This window comes from Acipenser ruthenus, chromosome 27 (assembly GCF_902713425.1).
Source record: "Acipenser ruthenus chromosome 27, fAciRut3.2 maternal haplotype, whole genome shotgun sequence".
NCBI lineage: Eukaryota > Metazoa > Chordata > Actinopteri > Acipenseriformes > Acipenseridae > Acipenser > Acipenser ruthenus.
In genome coordinates this window covers 23,228,162-23,254,673 of record NC_081215.1, presented here as the reverse complement: position 1 = coordinate 23,254,673, position 26,512 = coordinate 23,228,162, and the positions used below count along the sequence as shown (strand labels likewise).

Here is a 26,512-nt window from a genome sequence, read left to right as displayed (position 1 = left end):
GCAAGGATGACAGGCACTATATACCCCCAGATTATGGTACACTCAATATTGTATGCAAAAGAAGGTCCTTCACGAATTTCATCACAATAGGACAAGTGGTTCTCAGGATATACCTAACACTGTAAAATGAAGGACGTGCAGACAGACAGCCACCTTCACTATGCCCCTGTCAAAGGGAACATGAATTCAGAGTTTCTCATAAGATCTAACCTCAAAGGAGAAACTCTTTCCTATAACAGTTATAAAAGCCTTTCTTTTTTTTTTGGAGGAGGATTGATTTTCTTTACCATCTTTTATAGCTAATTTTCTTCAGCCACAGTAGGATGCCTGGTTTTTGATTAGCAAAGTTAAGTGGAATCACTCAGAGACACATAGACTTGCCTGTTCTTGCCTTCTGACTCATTTTTAAGTCAGTGTCACTGGTGAGCTTTTTAAGATGCTGTCTGTCTTTTAAGAGTGAAATAAACCTGTCAATGTTGTTTACAAGACATTTCCCATTCTGAGACAGGCTACATTAAGGAAGTCTGCTTTTCAACACAGGAAAAGGGATTGCATTTACACTATAAATTGCAGGAGAACTTAAAAGCCATTCAAGCTGTGTGGTGAAAAAAAAATCCCTCAATATCAGAGAGCAGGAGGAGGCAGCAGGTTATGGGCAATGAAATTCTAGGACTGCCACCATGGGAGCACTAAATCTACAGTGTTATTAAATAACTGATCAATGTAGGCATATTTAAAACACACAGAGCTAGCAAACCTATTCCAGTAAACCTAACCTAGTTTGAATTACCATCACTTTGCAGGCCTCGTGTTTTCCTCTAAGAAAGACATCAGTTAGTGAAGCAAGGTTGTTTGATTTATTTTCTACATATCTACTTATTTTCAGTACCTCAGTGTTGGCAACTTGCAGTAAGAAGGCTGAGATCCAAAAAGTGATAATTCCTCTAGAGGAAACTTTGAACCATTCGACTCCTTGAGACCATCACTTTCAATTCAAACACAAAATGTCTCATTTTCAATCACTCGACAACACCCACAGTACAGAAATGTTCATTAATGATCAACAAAATGAGAGTACATTAAAAAAAAAGATGTAAAGCTGGTACATTCGTATCTCAGAGAAACGGATAACGACATAGAATGTCTGTACAGCACTGAAACACTACGTTTAAAAAAAACAAACTTTACTGCTGAACCTCGTCTTCTTTAATATTAGCATCACAAGGGTATCCATGTATTCTAAAAATAATAATAGATGGGCCTCTTCAGTGAGTTACAGGAAAACAATTCCATCTCAGGTTACTGTGACAGTTTATATATTACTCGACCTTCGGTCTCGTAATTTATGACATCACAGAAACCCTAGATGAAATTAATTTTCTGTAACTCACTGAAGACCATCTATGCTGTCTGTCTGTTTAACAAGCAACACTTATTTTTATGAGAATGAAAGTATTTCTGGCCTGACCTTTACAGGAGCGTGAATCTAAACAGAAGTGGAAATTCATGTAAACATATGGTAATTACATGACATGCAAATCTATAGATCAAATATAGCAGAAAAGACCATTTTAAAATAAAATACATTGTGAACTCCAATTAACCTTTGACTACACTTATAAAGTGTAACGATCCAGAGGAACAGCAACTAATTGACAATAAAACAGTCAGGCCAAAGGGAGGTGAGGACATCTGATAAGGAAATAGTACACTTGAGCACAATCCTGGAGTACAGAACTACTGTGGGAATAATGTGCTATTGCCATGTGTGAAGAGAGTTCTAAATGTTTCTAGATTGCAAGAGTTTAGTTAAACTACAAGATGAAGTCTGAAGCAACAATAGTAAATTACTGATGGCAAGTGTGCCTATTGATGATGCAGATCTTGATGCACCAAAATCTTTTTCTTTCAGTACCATCAAACTGTATCTTTTTTAGTCTTCATAAGAACAGCAGACTCTCGCTAATCTGAAACATTTGGGACTGGACCCTGATCAGATTAGTGATTTGTTCAGCATGCTGATCAGAATCTGTAACGTGATAAAAAAAAAAAAGCATTGTCTAGTCAAATATCCATGCTGATCAAATTCAGGCAAACAGTTCCCAAGAGGTATTGTACATTAGCATAACCAATCAGAGGTCAGACATTATGTATAATTAGTTCACCAGAGCTATATTCTGACAAGGTGCTAGTGAATGCCTATCTTAAGTTTTATCATAACTGGATGACCAGAAAAATGGGCATATGTTCCCACGAAGGGAATAATTAGAGACTGCACAGTTCCATTTTGCCCAATGAACCAAATCTAGAAACATGCTAAAATTCTGTACAAGCTCTGCAAATCACTGAAAAACGAACCTAAAATCACAGCAAATAATTTAACAATTTAATTTAATAATGATTAAGATATTGTTGCTGCAGAGACCACAGGCATGTACTGAGAAGTACAAAAACAAACTTGACATCCATTAGTCTCAACACTAATGGATGAATACATTGCAGGTAAGTTCAGTATTCAGCAGCAATGCACAACTTATTTTTTTATCCCAATCTACTTAGAAGTCTCTGCACTTACCTGTGCAGGAGAAGTCATCCACTCTTATATACCCTGGGATGCAGTCACAGTGGTGAGATCCAGGGAGGTTAACACAGACAGTGTTAGCATGGCAATAATGCATCTCTGCTGCACACTCATCAATATCTGGGGAAACAAAAGTAACACTGTAAATAAAACACCATCTGTCTACAACTTCAGTCATTAATGACCTGAACAAATGAGATAGCTATTCGATATAAAATGTTAATTGATGAGGGAAGTACCGGTGGGCTGTGTGTGTGTGTGTATATATATATATATATATATATATATATATATATATATATATATATATGTTACGGCCAATGTCCGAAACTCGGCAAATGACATCAATCAAGTATTCTAAAATATACAGGGGTCTTTATAACAACATGGACCGACAAAATTGGGCAATGACGTCGATGCCCGGTCAATGTTGTCATTGGCTGCTGCTCTTGGGCACTGCCCGGCAACAATGCCCGGCCATTTATGTCATTGGTCGACTTCGGACATTGGCCGTAACATACATATATAAATTGCAGTCTCAAAAAAAGGGGGGGGGGGGGGGGGGGAACTTATACATTGTTTTTCAGGGTGTATATATATATATATATATATATATATATATATATATATATATATATATATATATATATTAGGGCTGTCAGACTCTGGACCAGAGGGTTGTAGGTTCAATCCCAGGTGGGGGACACTGCTGCTGTACCCTTCAGCGAGGTACTTTACCTAGATTGCTCCAGTAAAAACCCAACTGTATAAATGGGTAATTGTATGTAAAAATAATTTGATATCTTGTAACAACTGTAAGTCACCCTGGATAAGGGTGTCTGCTAAGAAATAAATAATAATAATAATAATAATATAGTAAGTGACATACTCTGATGCTTTAATGTACAGTAATACAGTGTTCCCTGCTGGCACCTAGAAATTAAAAAGTAATTTAACTGTTAATTATTGTGTTTTTTTCATTGAGAGTTGTGACTTGCATTCAGGGTCTTTTTTTTTTTTGGTGTCTGTATTTGGGGGTGTAACTTGAATTCAGGGGTGACTTAAATTTGAGTACACTGTATATATAATGTTCCCTTCAAAATGATTCAAGATCAAAGAGTTTATACATTTTGTAATGCACAGTGTGCATATTAAAGCAAAGTAAGAGACAAAGAAATAATTCTTCTCACAGGATTCTCATTAAATCTAAACTTAGATATTATCTAAAAAATGTATTAACCTTTTGTAACATACGCCGCAATTTTTCAACATGCAGCTGTTTCATCTTGCCCTGCATAGTTTCATTATGATACATCTAGGCAACTATATCATGAAGAGAGTCATATATTTCCCATTCAACCACAGAACAAAAGATGCAGGGAAAATTACATCATCTTATTGTCCTTCTGTACTGTGTTTTAGAAAGCTCCAGATTTCAAACCATCCTTTATTCATTACTGGAATAGCAACTGTTCAATGACAGTTATTGTACAGAATCACAGCAATATCAATGCAGTTTCAAGTACATGTGCGGCTACGGCCAAAGGTTTGTATCACCTCAAATTTTAGGATTGAGATATCATATTTTTTTTATGATTTTACCCCCATTTTCTCCCAATTTGGAATGCCCAATTATTCAACCCGACTCACCGCTAACTCGGGAGAGACGAATACGAGCACTTGCATCAGCCATCTGCTTTTTTTCACACTGCAAGCCCGCCATGGAGCCATTACAGAACTACAGCGTCTTTGGATCAAGCAGGTCTGAACAGCACACAGGCAGGCCTGCAGGAGCCCAGTCAGCCACAAGGGGAGTAAACCCTCCCCACCCAGGCAGTGCTTGGCCAATTGTGCACCGCCCCCTGGGAATTCATGTTAGATTTCTAAAAGTCACATTTTTCAATTTTTGTCAAGATTTTTGTTAAGTATATGGAAAACTACAAAGTGCTATGTAATTCAATATGTTAACGTAACATTATTCAGCAGGTTTCATTTGACTTTATGAAGCAAAATTAGTTAATTATATAGGGTGATGCAAAATGTTTGGCCGTAGCTGCAGATGGAACAAACCAACCTTTAGACAGATAGAACTTCACAGATAATACATACCAGAGCTATAAAAAAATTACACTATTACACTATGGAACGTGCAATAGGACGCCCAGAACAAAAGCCAGGAAGCACCTGTGAATAATACATATTCAAAATAACATAGAGGGAGATGCAGTGGCTGAAACATAGGTCATTCAATAAGCATTTAGATACTGCCCGAGAGGTCAAATTTCCATTTGTTCTTCATGATCTCCTGGGGCCAGTTGCACACGTCTGTTAGACTAGTCCTATTGCTCAAACCTGTAGAATACTGAGAAGGCAGAATATTGTACCATAAGCTGGCCTTAAAATTCAAATAATCCTCTTCATTTTTTTTTCATGTAATAATAAATCAATTAAGAGAGAAATGCTATAGGACGAATATATTTCAGCGTAATGTACAAACTGCACAAAAGGTAATCCAAGCTATGCTCCCAAAATCCTGGGTCACACTGATCAACACTAAGTTGGGTCAGACCCTTTACTGTATGTTAGTTTACCACGGTTAATTTACACTGTAATTTTGCAGTTTTCCCATGGTTATACTATGCCTTTACCATACATCTCTCGGCTTTACAATGCTTACCTATGCTTTACAATGCTTTTACTGTGCTTTATTACATTTAGCTATGTTTTTATTGTGGTAAACTTTTATAAGGAACCATCCAGTTGTTTTATTAAACGTACAGAAATACCTAATTCTTCATTTTGGGTTTGGAAGACATACTAAATATATTGATAACCTGTGTTTTTTATTGTGTTACTCACTTGTAAATCAGTATTGCAAATCAAGCATGCCTTTAAGGACCACTGTTATTTTCTTGCAAATGTTATCCAAACAATATACTGTCACGGGTATCTGTGTGTCTAATGAAACACAGTTATAACAAACCGACCTTTTCTTACTTTCACTAATCCCGTCAACTGCTTAGCAAGTAGCTTATAGCAAATAGCTCAATAATGTGGGAGTTTAGGAATGTAGAAATGTTATGGCAACATGTTTGAAAGAAAATTGATTGCACATGTTCCGCTTTGGCAATACCTCCTAAGTGGCAGCAAGAAGCTTAAAACAGACTGGACTGTGAATTAAGCAAAGAGGCATGTTGCTTTCCTTCACATCTACTTGACCAATATGATTCATTTCATCCTCTGCAGCAAGTGGCCAACCAGCGGCAGCACAGTTGCTGTGCCTTGCATTGAAAAGTCTTCTACAAAAATACAAGTATTGTTGTTACTGTTATAAGTACCTGTTGAAACGAATGCATTTTTGCTTAGCCACCAACCAACATTGTCTCTTTGATTGTAACTAACCTTTTAATAACATAACTTGTCTATAGTTATTAGCAGTACTTTATAGTAGACATGCTCTTTGTTTGGCATGTTTCTTAAGCACTTTCCCAAAGTACTCTCCAGATACGCTAGAAATTGGATTATCCCTGCCAACCTCCAGTAGGGGGCGTACCACTTGCAGCGTGCTCAGCACTATGATCCCAGCAGGGGCAGTGTCTAAGAGTTATAATTACTTAGCCCTACAGCGTGAAGCTGGCCGGCATAATGAATCAAAACCGCCTGCAGCCAGGATATAGGAGGTGAATTGAGTAATGGAAATAATGTGAAATTAAATCAAGGAGACAGGTGTACTGTTAAAATAGTTCAATTACATTCCATCAACAGTAAATGGTAGGTAAATGTAAATGTAAACAAAAAAAAATGCAGGGGTTTTAATGGCCATTAAAATGCCAATCTCAAATGACTGCTCTAAAAACTTTGGGTTCAGGGGCCATTTCCTAAACAATGGGATAACCTCACAGTTTACTAAAGGTATGAATATGGATTTTTCTTGGGGATTATGTAAGTGTTTGACTGACAGGTATTTAGATAACTGCTTAGCAAATAAGGAATTCAAGACTGCCCTCAGCCAACCAGTTCTGCTTATCTTCTGGAAAAAGGAATTTGTTTTGGAATAACAACACGGCAAGGAAACTTATAAAATGAATAGCTATCCTTTCTGTTTCATTAGCAGAAGAGACTGTAGTAACCAGAGCATAGAGAATGAATTGTCCAATATTTTTTCCATTTAATTTAGCTGTAACATCCAACGCAGCAGGCATTAGCTTCCAGATAATCACCACAGCAACATTTAAGAGTCACAAGTGCATTAAACTATCCGTGGGGAAAATGATCTAGCAGGTAGTGGCCACTGTGCAGAATAAGAATGCCATTAGGATTAATCTGCTTGAATCTAAACCACTGTGTTCAAATTTCAAGGTCCTTGAGCCTTATGTAAAAATGCATTTTTGACTTTTTATCAACATTATTGTACTGTTTTCAATGCAGCATGTGACTTATACGTACGTGAGTTTATACACCACATCTTACGGTATAAAAAGCTGACCTGAATGTAAAGCATGAACTCTAGACGTGGTTACATTAACATTTTTCAGTACCAAGGAATCTACCCTAGATTGCATCAAGCACTTTTTTTAAACAGGCAAGCCTGGGATAACCCAGGACAGATGGTTGATGAACACCAGTGAGATTCCCCAGTGATGTAAACTATCCCATAAAATCCAGCTGGGGTTTCGTCCGGCTTGGTGTAGGATGATCAAATCAACCCCGTATTGTTTAATAAAGCTACTGTAAACTTTCATCTTTGACGATTACTGCAGAAGAAGTTGATTTAGATGCTGCTTATGTTGGTAATCTCATACAGTAAATGTGTTGCATATCAGTGTTTTTCTTTTTAAGACACATCTTCAGGCCACACAACTAATATTAGCGTATTTTCTTTTTCTTTTTTTTTTACCTAGACAATGCTTTCATTCTTACTTATGGGACTAGATCCAGTGCAACTATGTTTGCCTTTGCAAGGATGAAGGAACATCTGATCTTGAGATCAAGAAACTGCCAACCGACTGTCTGCGGCAATGAAAACAGCTGCTGATCAGTAGAGAAAAAATGCCAGACACTTGACCTAGTATTACTATCTCTTCGTGAAAACACATATTAGATGTCATATGATGAAATTCTCTTTGGGATGAATGGAGTACGGCTACTATTCATTAAAAAGGAGGCCAAGATACAATTTCACGAGCTGATCCTTTGTTTTAATATTGTCTGATCATAAAAGTGATTTGTTGTTTTAATATTGCCTAATTGTATGAACGTAATCACAACACACAAATAAATAAAGCAAACTGCCAGGGGGCTTTAGTAACCAGATTTTCAAAAGGATTAGAGTCCAAGCAACCATAGGACACTCTGCTCCCCCCAGCTGTCCCCTGAAAACCCTAGAGTTGCATTACACTTGACTGAATTTCTGACAGAAATTGCATTTTCTTATTAGAAATCTATGCTCTGTTTAATAATCAAAATTTTCTTGCCACGGATACAATGGAATATTCTAACTTGTATACAAATTGAAATTACTCAACTCAAGGTTTGATTTATGGGCATAGATTACATGTCACCTTTGAGATATTACAGATCACCTTAGGGTGTTCCCTTGGGTGATAAAAATACATGATTGATGCCTCCACTTTCAGGGGAATACTTAAGGACTGAAAAATAATTTGATGGAAAATGATATGCAGTATCAATCTTTAAAAATTGCATGCAAATTCTTCTAGCTTGGGAAAATAAAGGAACTAGGTGTATTCAAGCTGACAAAGTTTGTCTGAATTTTTGTTTACAGAGAGCATCAGACATTAAAATTCATTGAAAAAGGTCAACAGAAAGATATTAAAAATGATGTGCAAGTACAGACGTTAAACTTGGTAAAAACAGACTGTGAAAATTGGAAAATCAAAACATCCCTTTTTCCCAAAACCTCAATCCATCAAAAGCATTCTTTTTTGTTTATTTTTACGAAACAATTCAAGTTGAACTTCCGTCTGGACCACACCCAACCAAAGTAATCAAGTGGCATCATTAATTCAGCTCATTACTAACCTGACTCAAAATTAAAATAAGGCATGTGTGCCTTCTCAGGAGAACCCGCCCCTTGGGATAGGTTAGTTTTCACTACTGGTCTTGCTCCATCAAAATCAGTGTTGTCGTGTCCATCCATCCGTCCGTCCCTCCATCATACATACATCAATGCAATAAAAAACACAGCAACAGATGACTTGGCATGCATTGAATTTCACTGTGTAACAAATACTGTATGTGCAGAGCACAGTAGTCTAAATAAAGTCCAACTTCAGTTAGAAGGTCCAAATTTGAAGGGTTTTTTTTTTTTGGTTTACTGTCCTTTTTGTAAAGAATGTTAGGAAACAGGGTCATGTTTCTAGTTTCAAGAGCTTTAAGGTTGTGAGATTTCACTGCCTTGCTGTGTGACAAAGCTAAAAGCCTATCAAAACAACATAACATGGGGACACGACTCATTAAGAACCAAGGGAAAGCATATAAACTCCGCTTTCATTGCGCTTCCCACCATATGACAAACAGTTATGTTCAGAAGCACACTGCATTCATGAAAGTTATATCTTTAAAGTAAAGTTACTTCTGGCCAATACCTACTGGCTGTGAGACAATTAGAGTAGTGGAAGGAGAACTGAACTCACCCGACATACTATAACTGACAGTTTTACTTGAGGGACACATATTTATATAAAATAACCAACCATTGGAGCACTTTCACTTCATTCTACCTCAATCCACCCTTGCAATGAAGATAGTACAAGTAATCTGTGGTGTCATTCGGAACTCGGAACTGGTAATCGAATATTCCCTGAACAGTAAAATTGTCAACATAAATTCCCCTTTCCTTGGTCCTTAGACACATTAAACAGTTTAAATTGCATCAAGTTGAAAACAACATGTTCTCTTATTTTATTCAATTATTTCTCATTGGCACATACACATTCATATCTTGCCTCACATTCATCTCAGATATTGTATTCGTTGGTCAGCACGCATCTGGTGAGCCGGAGTTCAAAACCATGGGCTCCTGACAACTTTACCCAAAGGTTTATATAATAAAAATCAACCAACAGTACACTTTTACACTGGGCAATACAAAAACTCACAATATGTGTAATAATAGCTGATGGCTGACAGTTAGCTCTCACAGTAGATTTTAGAAAGCAAGATCTAATTTCAGGCAAGATGCACTTAAATCAGCTCTACATAAAGACTGAATGTTGCAATAGGCATCTGCCAGTTGTTGATACTGTATGCATCAGGGATGTATTTTTAGCTTTGTATAAAGCACTTTCCCATTGAGCTACATTTGGTCTAAGGCTTTCTAGATTCCCCTACAGAATTTCTTTGTGGATTGTTTTTTAAAACAGTGAATTTTGATATCAGTACTTGAAAAAATAAAGACAAAAATGACATATTCAATTATTAACGAAATACACAGTGATAGTGTACAAGAGTGATTAGAAAGTAAGTTTACCACATCAATGATATGGTGCGTTGATGTTGTAAACTTACTTGCCAATCACCCTATATATATATATATATATATATATATATATATATATATATAAATAGATAGATAGGTATAGATATAGATATAGATATAGATGGATATTGTGTGGAGAGAGAGAGAGAGAGAGAGAGAGAGAGAGAGAGAGAGAGAGAGAGAGAGAGAGAGAGAGAGAGAGAGAGAATACATTCCGTATCAAATTCTAGTCCAGGTTCTTACAATATCATATTAGGCATGCTTGCATGACTTAGCTTACACTCTTTTACTAGATGAGCCACTGGGAAACCCTCTATATCCTATTCGCCATATTTACCATATTGCTTAGAACATAAAGTACATTCTGTGTATAACACTTATGACAAACAAACCTTTAGTTCCAATCATGTGTACAACAAGCACCTCATTTCTAACATGCAACCCTCAAATACAACCCTAGCATAATGTTCTACCATAATAATACCTCCTATAAAACACACACGTGCTATACGTGTACACATATAAACTGTTTAAAAGAGTGCATGTTAGAAAAAAAAGTATGTTAAAAAAATGTATTTAAATAACCATCATTCTGGTCTAAAACAGTTATTACATAGCATTTAGAATACAATCATTTTTCTTAAGGTTTATACTCATTCCTGATACTGAGCACTACCAAGTAATCTTATTTTACTGTAAACAAAATCCATGTTCTGAAAAAATTATCTACAACTGTATGCTATGGCAATAAAATACCAAACAATATGGGCAGAGCTTCCTCTAAAGCTAAAACAATATCAGTTTCCAAATTACTGTGCATAATAAAATTATATGATAGGTATGCTATTTTTAAATATACAGCACATTATATATCTTTAGACAACCTGTGATTAAATATTTACTTGGGTGCTCTAAGGGAATTAAATAGTTTTTTTTGTCTTAAAATAATGAATCACCACAGTAGCCTGACAATTCTAAAACACCTGACTATCGCTATTCGTCTCCTTCCCCCACGATTTTTGGTCTGCTAGTCTATTTTTATCCATAGCACTCAGTGCCCTGTCTTACAGTGTCCTTCTACCACTGCCTCTGTGATACTGACTGGCCTAATCTTTCAGATCCACACAGATGCTATCTTCAGATGATAAATTCTAGTAAGCTAACCATATAATTGATATGGAGCTTCTGTGCCCCTGACCACCTTTTGCAGTGGCATTCTGAAGGACTAACACTGCTTTTTAGAGAACAGTGGTGCTGCTGAAAATTATATTTTTAATAGTTAAAAAATGGTCCACAAAAGCAATTTACAAACTGTATAATCATTTTAATAATCTCAGCTAAACATCATATTTTCACAAATGCTTTAGGTTTAATAAACGGATACATTCAGATACTTAGTAATACAGTATATATTATTGATAAACTTGGTGGCTATCTTTGACTGATGCTGCTATTAATGTCACATTCACTACCAATTTAAATCATTCTGCACTGCATGCTCACATGCACCTGACACTTAAATAAAAGTCCTCAATCATGCCCACTGAACCCAGGATGCAAGGGTCAAAATACAGCAGGCCAAGAGTACCCATTAATCGTATGAACTGCCGGGTAAGTTAATTTTTCTTTAATATATCTTCCGAAAGTCTACAGTAAAGTGCTATACAAAAGGTTGATGCAGACTTCAACTGACTCATTGTGTCAAATGTATTAAAGGTAAGTCAATGTAGTGCTGATATGCTCTCGATTACAGGGAAGGACAAAGGACCTACAAGCAGGATGCAACAAGGACATGCATAGATAGATGACTGTCTGCTGACAGGTTTCTCCACCTGGCGCAGGGCAGCATCTGGCAAGGTAAATAGCAATCACCAGAGGCTATTAACAGTGCAAGGTGCTTGTCACCTGGAATAGGGCATCATCCAAAACACATGGACTGAAACACAGCACAGAGAGTTCCCAGCAGAACTGTGTGGCTCGGTATTTCCATGTAATTCATATACATGTGTAGGGCTTTCAGTCTGTCTGGGTTTTTCTGTCTCTGAGTAACTCTATTTTGTGACGGTCATCACGGCTGGTCTTCATATGAGCTTTCAAACTTAATTTAAAGATTCCGATTTGGCGCAGAATTCAAAGTTGTTTGAGGTAGAAGACTTTAATTTAGTTTTGTGCTGTTGTGAGGGCGTTTACATTTCAGAGAAGCGATTTATGAAACACATTCATCAGAGAAGGGGCAGGGAAAGAGATCAGGTTGGATTGTGCTGCTTTACACTTCTAGCCTGCAGAATCCAGATCAGCTCAAATGTAATGAGACTGGCGGTCTCAGCTCAGTGGCTGCAGGGCAGTTTTTGGCATCACAAATCGACCACTCAATCTTGAACCACTGGAAGTCATTGCTCAGAGAACTGTAATAAATGCTAACTTCAGATGTCAGGATGGAAGCAGACTGGCTAAGCAATGTGTTGGTAAGTGGAGCCTTGCTGCTGTTAATCGCGTTTCGAATAACCAGAAAGCACCACCAAGCATGTAATTGTCACACATCAAATAATACAATTATAAACACAAAAGATAAACTGCAAACTAACAGTAAAAAGAAAAAAAACTGCCTTACCGCTTTGATTAGCAACACATGCAGGGCAGGATTCATTCCTCTCACATGTCCCCTGAGGACGACCATATAACTCAGCTGTGACAGTGACCAGGAATACAGCTGTCTGGGAATACACAGCATTTGCCAAGGTGACCAGTGGTCACCAGAGGCTACTAACAGATCGAGGTGCTTGTCACCTGCAGCTGGGCATCATCCAAAACACGCAGTGCATTCTAAAAGCAATCAACTAGACACAGCACTAGGCAGTATGCAGCAGCACCACCATGCACAGCTAAGAGGCAACACATACTAGCTTTGTGCTTCAATACATTGTAATACCTGTGAACAAGGGGCAAAATGTTCTACCTAGATGCAACAAGTACATTTATTTGACCTTCAGGTTTCATTTTAAATAGTCCATAGCCTGGAGTTCCTAATTGTACCATACTTATTCTGATTTGAAAAAGAACAATAAGCTATCCATGTTAAATGCTGTGGTGTTTGAAATTGAACCAACCTTAGTAGTGAAGCAAAACATTTGGGATATAATTAATATTTAGATTGCAAAAATGAAGTTCTTTCTTCATCCTCCTGGTCTCTGGACTTTCTATTTCCCACCTTCCAGCCAAACATTCCTCAAAGGAATTTCTGGATGGTTCTGTGCCTTAACGTAATCTAACATTGACAGACTGTCCCACTGCATTATTGATCAGACATAGATCTCATGTCTAGCTTTAACCTATTTCGGAAGTAATTCTTTGTTTTAAAATGTAATGCCTTTGAAATGTATTTCTCTGGCCTCGTGTGGATTGAAACTGGGACACATTGCTTCTTCTTTTAAAAGACAGCTTTTTGCTGTAAACTGCTTGAGCCTTTGAAACAGTAACTACGAAAAGCTACGATGCACTTAATCTTTGGAGATTTCAAATCCCCTTTGTTAACCGTATAGAGAAGGCAGCAAATTAGCCAATGTATCAAAGAGTGACACTTAACTTCACCTCAAAAGCAACTCAGGTACAATAACATACATTACACCTAAGTTATGCGTTACACAACTCCAACAGTGGTAAGTATATTTATCACACGGACACTCAAAAATTAAACCCATTAGGCTGAAAAGGTAGTTGTCTTCAACAGATACACATTAAAACATTTTATTTTAGCATTCATGTCCCTAATATCGACAAAGAAAAGCAATGATTTTCAATGTTAAGTCCATGGGAGCATTTTATTGTTGTATTTTTCAACTCTGAAAGGGCTATCTATTGACAATTTTGCTAATTAATTTGATGAATTGACATAAAACAGCTTCCATAAACACTACCACCCGACAACGTAAATACTGAACAAGCCATATAAAACCATTTGATTAAAACTGTTTAGGATATGCCATTACAAATACTGCAGCATCAAAAATTACAGATCAAGTTGAAGAAGGATTTCAGTGACATTTGAGGATTTCCACGGTAATTGTGGTGGTTTTAATACTGGACGTATATGTGCTTTAGAAAATGGAAATAGAAGTGTTGTTCTGCATAGTTTCCAATATCCTGACTATCAGTGTTTAAATAGGGTACATAACGATATGGGTTATGCTAGTAAAACACAGCAAAGGGCCCATAAATGGTATGTAACTAAAGTAGGGCAATTGTGTGACTCAAAACAAATGCAGTCCACACACTATTCAAAACACTGCTTTCATTGAAAAATATGACAGTGGGCAGGCTATGGGTATATAAGGGTCAGTTGAAAGCTTATTAAATCTGAATGGGACTATGCACATAACTCTGAGCCTTGTTTTTTAAGTATTAAACAAAACATTTTTTATTAGTATGAAGAGTGTCTCTAGCACAGCTTTGATTTTGTAAGACGTTTTATATCTGCATTTTGTTAACAAGACACTGCTTTAGCTTCTCATGTTGGAACATTCCCTGTCAGCTTTGAAACATACCATATCCCTACAGATCTCATTTAGCTAGCTAGGCAGGAGATCCACACAGCCAGGTCATGCTGCATTTACTGTAAGTGGATTTCTCAAACCATCATAGAAACGCTGAGCAAAATGTATGAAAATTCAGTGCGCATATAATTTGTAAACAGAGGATCTTCTAACTTAATTACATTAGCCTCAGTATAAGCAATAATTATGCTTTGTTGCTTGCATACATCATTTCACTTCTTTATGTAGTTGTTGGAAGACGGGCTGCTCGCCATGATAATAAAGCAAATGTACTTAACCACCGCTTTGCATCTGAAATAACTCTAAGTCTTCTATCTGATTTATAACACAAGGGATATGGTACCCTTTCCACAAAATGAAAGAATAAGTATTCGCTGAAGGATCGGTAATGCTGCCGAATAAAAAAAAACATTTAAAGCTGTATGTTACCAGGCAACCCAGTGGTCGTATTTTATCTAACCCAGATTATTTCTTTATCAAACGTTTGTCGAGAAGAGGTGAGAACATGGTGGCTTGCTCTTTATGCAATTACCTTCAAAAGTACAAAAGGCATCTTCGTGTCTTTAGTTACGTGTACAGATTTCTGTGCAATTCCTCTCATAAATAATGCCTCTCGTTTGCATTTCTTGCTTTCCCTGTAAGTTTCAAGGTGAAGGAACAAAGCACTGAAAATAAAACATGTACAATGATTTCCACAGTGGAGACAGAGCAACTATCTGAACAAAGACATTTAAAGCAGAGCTTGTAAGATATTCAACAGAACAAAAAGTCTGCGCATATATATTTTTTTTAACAGGCAGAACCACAAAAGGTTAGTTCACGAGGCTATCTGAAAGTAATCAAGACTATATTTTAGAAATGAGGATGTATTTGTGAGGGTTTTATGTTGTGGATCACTTAAGCAGTAAGCAAAGATCCAGAGGTGAAAGCAACCTTATGAATAGAAATGCAGCCAGCTGCAGTCAAGGACCTACAGGTATGAGGAATCGTGCACAGTATGTTTATACGTGTTCGGTTAACATCTCTAATCAAGTTGAGAGTGTATTTCTTGTGCACTCTTTGCTTGTTAGGCTTGCCGGTGTAGTTGGTAAAACCCTGTTTAATATGAAATGACTGATGACTCCACTCGAATAGCAGTTTCAAAAAGCTTTAATACAATGCGCAAGGGAAGCGCAGCAATGGTTACAGGAACACACTCTCTCTTAATGATTGACAAGGTAGCACAATATTTATACTTGATTAGCATAGCAACAAATAGGCAAATTAACACGTCATGATTATAGAACTTTCGAGAACTTTCTCAAAGATGAAGACTCCCTTAGAAGGGGTTGTTTTTAACTAAGCAGCTTTACCTCAAACTAGACATAACAGCATCCTAACTATTTTTTGAGAACTGCATCTCAAGCAGTTCTCACCAAAATGTGCTGAATGTCCTGTGCTCAGAACACAACATGATAACGCATAGTACTCACAACACCACACAATCGTTTTTAACCCTTAGATATCACATCACATATTTCCTGCCTCTTCACCAGCAAAGTGATTGGAGGTAGCCAGCGAACACTTAGAAACATAAGTCATTACATTTAAATTAAAAAAAAAACTGATGAAAACCTGATATTAACATACTTAATTTGTATATACAGAACATGTTGTGGTTTAAAGCTTTAGAATGCTTTATCATTGAGTGCAAGATCCACAGCTAAATTATACAGTTAGTCACAAGCTCCTGAAAATGCACTGGTAGCCAGTGCAATGAGGCCAGAACTGTGGTAGTAAGTTCACATTTCTTGGAGTTTGTTACAATCCAAGAGAAAGGTAGGCATGCCAACAAACAACAATTTACAGTAATCAGAGTTGAATCTAGGCTGCCAAGTAAGCTAAAAGAGAAGCTACAGTACATTAATTGCATTTCCCGAAAGAGTTGCTTTGTAATTTAGTGTGTTCATAATAATAGCAACACATTCGTCAACTGCAGGTATAATTTGTATTCTTGTTCTTTAAATTTAAAGCTCAGCTCTTTCAATGAATGACAGCAAAGTATGTAATTTACCCAAAACTGTGAATAACACTATCTTTAATTTGAGATTAATCTTAGCGAATGTTCTCTCTCTCTCTCTCTCTCTTTCTCTCTCTCTCTCTCTCTCTCTCTCTCTCTCTCTCTCTCTCTCTCTCTCTCATACATTTCATTCTGTGGATACTCTATAATCAAGAACAGCTATGGTCAAACGTTTTGCATCACCTATAAATTTAAAACAGCATATGGTTTATGCTGGCATTAGGCAGACTGATGTGTTTACTACTAAAAAGGAATTGCAGGATCCTCAACAGCCAGACTGCCTTCTTTTCATTAGGAGATACTGTGGGACTTGTCAAGATATTTCAGTACAGAATCTAGCACGGTGGCTTCTGGATTAGCATTGGAAACACTTAAACTGATTACTTTTATTGTCAACAAGAGTGCATTTATAGACCTCAGGTTCAGCTGCTGTTCTGCTAGAGATAAGACCACTTGTCTCCTTTGAAAGACATTGTAAATGAACACTGGAATATGTTTTGGATAAAGAGTAATACAGAATGAATTGATCATGTTTAAAAAAAACAACTAAATAATACAGCACATGTCGTTTTTAATATGTGAAAAGCCTGTTTATTTGTATTTTGTTTTTACAGTTTTATGATCTGCAGTTACAGAGATACTGAATGAGTTTCTCACTTTTTGCATGCTTTGCAGACAAAACAATGTAGGTTAAAATTATTACAATAGCTTTAACTGAGTACATCAGCTACTACCAGGTTACAACACAGCACAAGTGCACGGAGATACGCAATTTCATTGAAATGTAAAGAAATGACAGCATTCAAATGACCAACTGCTACAAGCTCCAGTCTCAGTGTTTTGGTTATTGAAATGATTGCTAAGATACCTCATACCGCTCTTTAGTAACCCTAACCCTAACCCTAACCCTCATACCGCTCTTTAGGAATATTATTAAAGAAAAAAGTGATCATTAAACAAGGAACACCTTTTATTCAGTACGGAGAATCCACAATGATTTAAATTGCAATTGAACAGATGAATTAATGATGATGATGATGAATTTGGCGGTGACCTTGTCCGTGGGTGCTGACAGCTATCCGCAATGTTGGCCGACCAGCAAATACACGATGACATCATGTAGTCTAGTGCCGCGGATAGGAAGTGGCTCGTAGGGCCACCTCCCCCCAAAAGACAAATCTGCCAAACCATGACTGGATAAAATGAAAATGATGACTGGTTAATGCAACACTGCAGTGGTGCAATGCCACCTACCCCCCAAAAATAGGAAAAGGATGAATGAAAAGTAAGCAGCTGAAACATGGGCCTGCCACACACCCAACAGAAACCAAATACCAACCGCTCTGCACTCAGGTAAGGAAAAACCCCTACTCGCTGGTAGGAGGAAACCTTCCATGGCTGAGGGGAGCCCTTCCTCCAGGCTCTAAAGACAGCAGTCTCCCTGTTTGGCCTCACTGTGCGTGACTGAGAGGCCAAGCAAAAAGAAGCAACATTAATGCAAGCCAAAAAGAGTTTTTATAACACTTGGATATGATGTGTTGATTAGTGGGCGGATTCTCCTTCCAGAAATACAACCAAGTTTTCCAAGAAAAACTTTGGATGCGTGGTTCATTATCTTTTCAAAACCCAAACTCAATTAGTGCTACTGCATAAAAGTTGCAACATTATACATTGCACAAATCCTTCCTGGCTATATCATTCATTAGGTTTCATTTTACCACCATGCATTAAAACTCCCACAGACAGGACCTCTGTCATGTTTTACTGTTTGTAGAGTGCTATGGTAATGATATGGTAATGTTCCCTCACTATCACCTTATAAACTGATACCTGCTGACAGATTAGCTCTAAGCCCTTATCACAACCGTACATTACAACCAGTGTCAACACTACTCACTTTAACTGATTGATTTCATTTTTTCAGCATATGGCAGCATAAATCTGATAATGGTCTCCAAGGGTGAATACCTTCAATAATTGGCCTTCATCTGCAGAATACTTTTATAGAGCTTACCTTGACCTCTGTGCATCAGCCAGCAAATATATGAAATCTCCATGCTTCCAAGTTTTAAGAAAATGTTTTTTTTTTTCAAATTATAGCATAATATTGGCTTTTTATTATTATTTTACGACTGTAAGCATTTTTCTTCTCATTTGTGTGTAGTCATGTATCTTCAGCTAAGTGTATGTATATATGTATATATATACTGTATATATATACTGTTTTGTTTTGGTTTTACATTTTAAAATTCCCTAAGTCAAATCTTTGACACATTCATCATCAAAATAATCTGAACTCTGCCAAAATGCACTCTGCTGAATAACAGGTATGCTGCATGTTAAACAGCCCAGTACTGTATGAATAGTAGTCCTTGAGTTCTTTTCTATTTCTGTGACGATGTACACTCTTCATCATCTTCAGTCATGGCCTCCTATAACCATGCTAAAGGTATGTTATGGAGATTGCTAAGTCTTCTGTACCATGCAGAGTAACTGACAGAATCTCTTTTAAAAAACATGTACTCTCTTCAAGAGTATTTCAGTGGCTTAAGACGTTGGTTAAGTTCCAGAACAAAACAAGTGTTGTCTATATTCTCAATCATGTAGACACAAATGACTGCTCCTCATATGACTTTCTTTCACAGTTTTTATCTATTGAAAGTTCAACTGCATTCACATATAACAAAATGTTAAGTCATCATAACCTCACAAGACAGGCTAGGCTGCTACTGTACAGCAGGTAATCCCAAGTGTGTTATTACCTTCCTCTTTCAATAGGAATTTCAAACCAAAATAGGACACAGCTATTATATTTTAAAAAGGTTTATTTTAAAGAAATCTTTATGAAAATATTGTTGTCATCCTCAGCCAATCTATGCCAAAGTATGACATTCAGAACGCTGAACTGGTTGGCAGAGTAATACAGCAACCAACTACTAGTATTCATTTTCGAGTAGGATTAACAGAAAACATGATGGTTCAGAGTAATTTGTTTTTTTTTGTGTGTTTTCCCGTTTAGAACCATTATTTATCCTGCATGTAAATAATGATGCACCTTTAAAACAGATTGTAGACTAATGCTTTGTTGATTTTGTAACAAATTATGAATAGAGTAATCAATGATGCATCCTGCCCAAATTCACCCATTTATTTCCTGCTCACATTCCAACAAAAAAACAAAAATTGGGAATAGTGCCAAGCGTAAACAATACCTTCTGCATTGTCACAATAATAAATTATTTAAGCCACAAAAAGCTAATTCGACAGCATAGAAAAACACAGGCTGATTGCTTCCTACTTTTACTGTGTTTTATTTTCATATTTAAAGTTTCTATACACTTTTTATATGTGTTCATATTGTGTGCCATTTCAGGTGTAAATGTATTCAAGACACTCTAAGGGTAATATCAAGAAAGCTGGTTTGATAAAGAGTTCTCACTGTGAAACTGTAAATTTGCCCTCAGGCAGGTATTCAAACAAGCCAATTAACTTCTTAAAACATCTGCATAAAGGGTGTTCTTGTCTATGTCTTATGAAGTATTTACCAAACACAGTTTTATGACATAACATATCCTCTTGTCTATTTAAATTTATAGAACACTATAACCCAACCCAGCCCCCCCCCCCCCAAACAAAACTAAATATTACAAATAATACAACTGGAGAAGTGCTGTTGTTTCTGGGTGATCCACACTTGAGATAAAACTTGCAAATGGTTTGTGCCTAAAGAACAGAGAAAGCAGACGTGGGCTGAATTTAGAATTGCGATTCCCCATTGTAAGCTTTTTTGGCATCGACGCATCTGCGAAGCAAGGTGCAATTTGCATGCATAATGTATCTGTGCTTTCAAACTACACTTTCTTCATGTTCAGAGCTCAAATCCTCGTCTAACTTTACAGGTCCCACCAGCCTTGGAGAGTTCATTCTCTGGACATTGTTTGATCCACTTGTGATCTCCAAACTAACAAGTTTCTGAGACAGTTTTATTCAATGCTGCAGTTGTTTGCATTTTATAAACAACAAGTTTCAATTGCCTGAGGGTAACTGGTGTGATCTTAGCTTAAAAAGCAATATGCATTCTCTTCTTTCCATTCTCCTTAATAAATATTCGCAACCCACTGCTGAACAAAGCTTATTAATTAGAAACAATACCATGAAAACAAATCCACCATTATGAAGTTATATACAAATTGTCAAATACATTCAGCTGTTCTTAAGTTTCAAGAGTCCCAAGCTTTTGTGCAGTAGAAATAAAGCTTACATATAATAACTATGTTCATAGTGTTACAGATAATCACCACCATCTGGAAACAAGCAAGCAACTACATGTGTCATGCATTTATAAGAATCTTTTGTAGATCTTTGTAAGAACCGTAACTCATTTGCCAGGTGATTAAATACTGACATTAGCCAAATGCATAGGAAAGTCTACATACATTGTGCATTTCCTTCTTTAAGGTATCATTTTATGTCCATCGTCATCACTGCTCAGCACAATGCACACACAAATGAAGCAAAAATGTAGTCTTGATTTATCGATCTATTAAAAAATGACCTTTAGCATTTATTGTAATGCCTCACTTTTTAAATAAGACTTCTTTGAAAGCTTATTATTTTAAATGTATTAGCTTCCAAAAGAATGAAAATAGTGTTTTTAATTAGGTTGAATTTTCTCATGACTACAAACACTCAATCACAAATTCTGAGGTATAGTACAAGGTAGACAAGTGTTTTCACAAGCCGAAAATGTTTGTCTACTTAACCTTCTTAAAATAACGACTTTACTGTACTGATTCAGAGATATAGAATGCAATGTTCAACGTTCTTGTTTCCATTGCGTGGCTGCTAAATTAACAACACTGTGTATGCTCAAAATATCATTAAACGTACACTCCTGGTTAATTAAAAAGAATGAAGTCTACTGAATTTCATTGATTTTTGCCACCGAAGCAAGACTGTAAAGCACTCCGGCAAATTGTCACAAAATTAACGGGAAACAAATGAAGAAATGTTTTCATCAAGAAGTTGAAAAGCTGCAGATAAATCTTCCACTGCAATGCTTTGTTCTTTCACAATAGAAGTCTGGGGTAAAATAATAACAAGTTTCTAATTTAGATAATTTTTTTCCCTGACATTTAAAGCAGTAAATTACACTGAGCTTCAATAGACCACTCTCCAACAGTGGCATTTCCTTTCCGAAGAACACAATTGCATGGCAAGTTTTCTCAGCATGCTGCAGGATTGTTAATGGGCAGACAGTACTGATGTTAGTACCTAATCCTTTTACATTTACCAGTTAAAAGATCCAGGAAAATGTATTCAAGACCATTACAACCTCATTTTATAAGACATTACAGTATATGATTCATTTTCAACAGCAGAAACACATGCATATCTTTTCTTGACATATGCTATTCATTTCAATATATAGTCAATGTGCCGGTTAACATATATTTTGATGTATTAATACCGAGAAACATACAAAATCCAATGCAAAACACTTCAATTCGTAATGGCATATAAAATATTCAAATCATAAAAAAGACACACGTATGCATTCCTAAACAATACATTTTTAATTTTGTCTGTCAGTAACCCCCCTGATTTCAACCCCCAACATATATGTGTGTGTGTGTGTGTGTGTGTGTATATGTCTGTAAGATTCCAACTATTGTTTGGGGCTTTTAGTTTCAATTTACTTCAGAGGTTCACTCACATTTAAAATGGCTAAGTAATGTTTATTCAGCACTTGATTCCATTGCTCCCTCAGGACGATTCCTCATCAATAGGGGATCAGCAAGCAAATCATTGAAAAGGTTTGGAGAATCCTGGCATTTAAAACTGCAAGACTTGGGTAGTGACTCCACCACAGGAACCTTTAGCTAGGCTACACTTTTCAAAGCTATTTACTCCAAACCACCATTAGCACGTGTATTTATTTTGTTCAGAAAAGAAAAAATGCCCACCATAAAATGAACAATCCACAACTCAGATATGCAATTTAAGGGTTTGTGAATAATCTTAATCTGTTTTTTATTTTAGAAATTGACCGAGCGAGGACGGGAGCTCCCAGGGGGCGGCGCTCAATTGGCTGAGCGTCGCCCGGTGGGAGGGAGGGCTAGGTTGGCCAGGGGGTCCGCGGCTCACCGCGCACCAGCGACCCCTGTAGTCTGGCCGGGCACCTGCGGGCTTGCCTGTAAGCTGCCCGAGAGCTGCGTTGTCCTCCAACGCTGTAGCTCTTAGGTGGCTGCATGGTGAGTCCGCAGTGTGTAAAGAAGCGGTCGTCTGACGGCACACGCTTCGGAGGACAGTGTGTGTTCGTCTTCGCCCTCCCGAGTCAGCGCAGGGGTGGTAGCGGTGAGCTGAGCATAATAAAATAATTGGCCACTCCAAATTGGGAGAAAAATAATAAAAATAATTGGCAACGACTAAATTTATAAAAAAAAAAAAAAAAAAAAAAAGGGAAGTAGGACAGAGAAGGCGATACACTGCAATAGAACCTTAACAATTATTCCTTAATGCAAAATGTCACTTGATCGCAGCTCTAACAGGTTCATAATTGAAACACAACACAAGCAACAGCTGTAATCTGAATAACAGCAGACAGGGAAATAAATCAAAAGTTCACTCTTCATTAAATTATGAACATTATATTGAATTGTTTTTTTTTTTTTTCTATCCTCCATGCACTCTAAAAGCCTTTGAATTAGATTTATGACTGTGCTCTAGAAAGGTCAGAGGGTTACCTGCAAAATTCAGTTTCTTTATTTTCTTTTCTTTTCTCACACTTAAGCTTTACAGCATGAATATCTGAAATCAAACTGAATTCTGTTGTAGCAAATAATCTGTAAAGAGAAGGAATAGTCTGGCCTATGCATGAGGTTAATTGCCTTTTCCCAACATACTGTAAATTAACACTAATAAATACATACATATACTGTATGCACACTACATGGAATAATTTAGCTTAGCATCTACCTTTTTCCTTTTTTCCTTGGTTTATCTGCTGAATGATCTGGGAGTTGATGAGACTTGAGACATTACTTTTCTCTCCAAACCTCCTACATGGTTTTAATGCAGTTCCTAATACCACAGACCACAATCTGCATACAAGGATGTGTGAATGCCGTATAAACTGATGTTATCAATGATGTTTATTTAGTGTAATTATATAAGCTAATACGTGGAATGTAGGATGTCTCTTATTATGTCTCTTGTGCAGTTTGCACAAGAAATCCTGAACAGTGATTGGTTCTCATACATGATTTATAATTTGTATAATGAGCCAACAATTATGGGAAAATACAAGTGAGGAAATCGGAATTAAAAGTAAGCACTATGTTTGGTATGTTAAAATAAACACACTGTTTTGACTACATTTAACACAGAACAGTTTCGCAGCGTGCGACGCTACAGTAGTTTTATACGCATTTTAATATAACGTAAAAAAAAGACAGCTGCAGTAGTTCTAGGCATGTATGTACGCCCAGTAGTTCTAGTGTTAAGGGAGGAGGTTATGTCTACATCATAGCAGTCACCAACTATATGAATACAATTGCAACCTGCTGGTCTCTCTTTGATTATTTTGCACAGGCATTTATGCTGTAAGTCTCTAAAAGTAGAGACATTCAGAGTTTGAGATCTCTGGGTAAAAGCCATTGCATCAATGATATACACTGTTGATGATGGGCATTCTTGTTCCCACAAAATATCAATGGCATTGTGAAGTGGTATCAAAAAATCACTTTTTTTTGGCCCTTCCACATAGCAAATCCAGTCACCATTATTTCATCTTCTTCAAAGAGGGAAGGTGGACATGCTGCCCAATGATGCTGAAATGCTTCAAGTTTACTCTTCTCATCCATATTTTGTGCAAAATAGCGAGACCATATAACATTACTTTCATCTGCATGTATCTGTTTGACTTGCTTTTCAGTTGTGACTTTTTTCATTTTGGAGAGGAATGGCATTATCATTATATTCTTAATCGTGTCACTGTCTGTTTCTTTAACTTTTTTCAGTGCTTCTATCAATTTTTGCTTTGCATCGAGCACATCTTGTGAATCTGCTCTTTGTCCAGTAGCAATATTCACCAAGAATGGTATATCTCTTGAATTCCATGGATTTATATATGTACCAGTACTTACTAGAAACTCAACAGCAGAGTTTTCTTTCTCTATTTGTTTTGCTGAGTTGTCATGGTGACCTTCCTGTGAATCCTGGTGTAAATGGGTCATTTCTTTCACCTTTTCTGAAATTTCAGTCATGACAGGAGATATTTTTTATGTATTTTTCCATTGCAGAATGATTCTGTATGACCTTTAATCGGGGCTGTTTTACCTTGCCGATTGTAAGTTTGTTCCAAGGCTAGGTCACTCCATATTCCATTAAATCTACCTGTAGCTCTGTGAATAGTGAAATTTCCATTTTTAAACTCTGTATTGACTTCTGGTGCTGATTGAGGGAGATTTTTCATTTCGTCAAGATAGACTGGTAGGTGATTTGCATATCTGTAGTGGCCTGCCGCAGCAATGTAAGGCAGCATTTGTTCAACAGCATTGAGATGTTCTTCCCAATGTCCAGCTCTTTCGGCTCTGTTCAGCTGTGCTGCGCAGGAGAGGAGGAGACGACCATGACTGGAGAGGAGGGGCTGCTGCAGTCTGTCCTGGGACTCTGGGCGAGCGAGTTTGCGAAAGCGCGCTTGCGAGAAGGAGGCAGCGTGGGTGTAGCAGATATAAGGTACAATTATTATTGAACAACGCCACACGCTCGCTTCTAGCCGGGATGTTGATATTGTTGTCGTGCAGAATTTTTAAGAGTTTGGCTGCAAACTATGTACGACAGTGTTCTTTTGTTAAAAAACATTTTTTTTGGAAGGCAATCATCCTTATGTTTGTGCAATTTTAAGGATTTTTGCAATCCATATTTTGAGCTGACCTGTTATTTACTTCTCTCTGAGATCTGTAGTTTACAAAAATGGACATTCAAATTCTAGTACTTTTAGGGACTATCAAGTCAATTTTTAGAAAAATTATGCAATGTTGGCTCCTGGACTAGCAGGCTTAAGCTGGGTCCACACCTGAACGATCAGGCATGCAACCGAGTCGCTAATATGTGGATGTCCCTGCAACCAGTTGCGAGCAGTTGCGCAACCAGTTGATTGAAGTAGAGCAGGGCTCTACTTTCCAAGCAACCTCCTGAGCGACTTCTGTAGACATAGGCGATCACGTGGTGATTCGCAAACTCTGATTGGTTCTTATAATGCTGACTGCATAGCTTGCATATCCTGTCATAAAGAAGCGCTAATTTTAAAAATAATTAAAAAAATCTTTTACGTGGCTCTGTTTTTTCTTAAGGGAATATGGCATTTAAAATAACAACAGTTGAAAAAATAATAACAGCCAACTCTTTCTCGTTAATTACTGGACACATTACAACCTGACCAAAAAAAGTGTCACCTCAATTGTCAAAAATTAAGTAAAATAAATACAATTCTAAACTTGTAGACACGGGACAAAAAATAATAATAAAACGTGTCAACTCAGTTCTCAAAAACAAAAAAAAAACACTTCACCTTGTAGATGGAATAAAAATGTAAAAAAAAAATGTCACCTCAGTTATCATAAAAATTATTAAACTTGTAGATGCGGGAACCTTGTTGCACAAGTGTGGCGGAGTGTCCCGCCCCTATTTATTATTATTTAGTTAACCCCTCGCCCAGAGTATAAGAACCTGCAGCTGTCCGTGCTGCAGGGTTGGGTGCAGAGAGGAGGTACGGGGAGATAGAGAGGAGACAGAAATAACAATTGCTAAAACGTGCT

At 37.0% G+C, this 26,512-nt stretch overlaps 1 protein-coding gene across 1 annotated transcript in view; it reads right to left on the bottom strand.

Moving 5' to 3' along the window:
• LOC117432083 (protein kinase C-binding protein NELL1-like) overlaps nt 1-26,512 on the bottom strand; it is a 130,553-nt gene that overhangs the window by 53,366 nt on the left and 50,675 nt on the right. Inside the window, exon 13 of the mRNA XM_034053533.3 lies at nt 2,576-2,701. Coding sequence (XP_033909424.3) covers nt 2,576-2,701 — 126 coding nt within the window. The remainder of the gene's footprint in view (nt 1-2,575; nt 2,702-26,512) is intronic.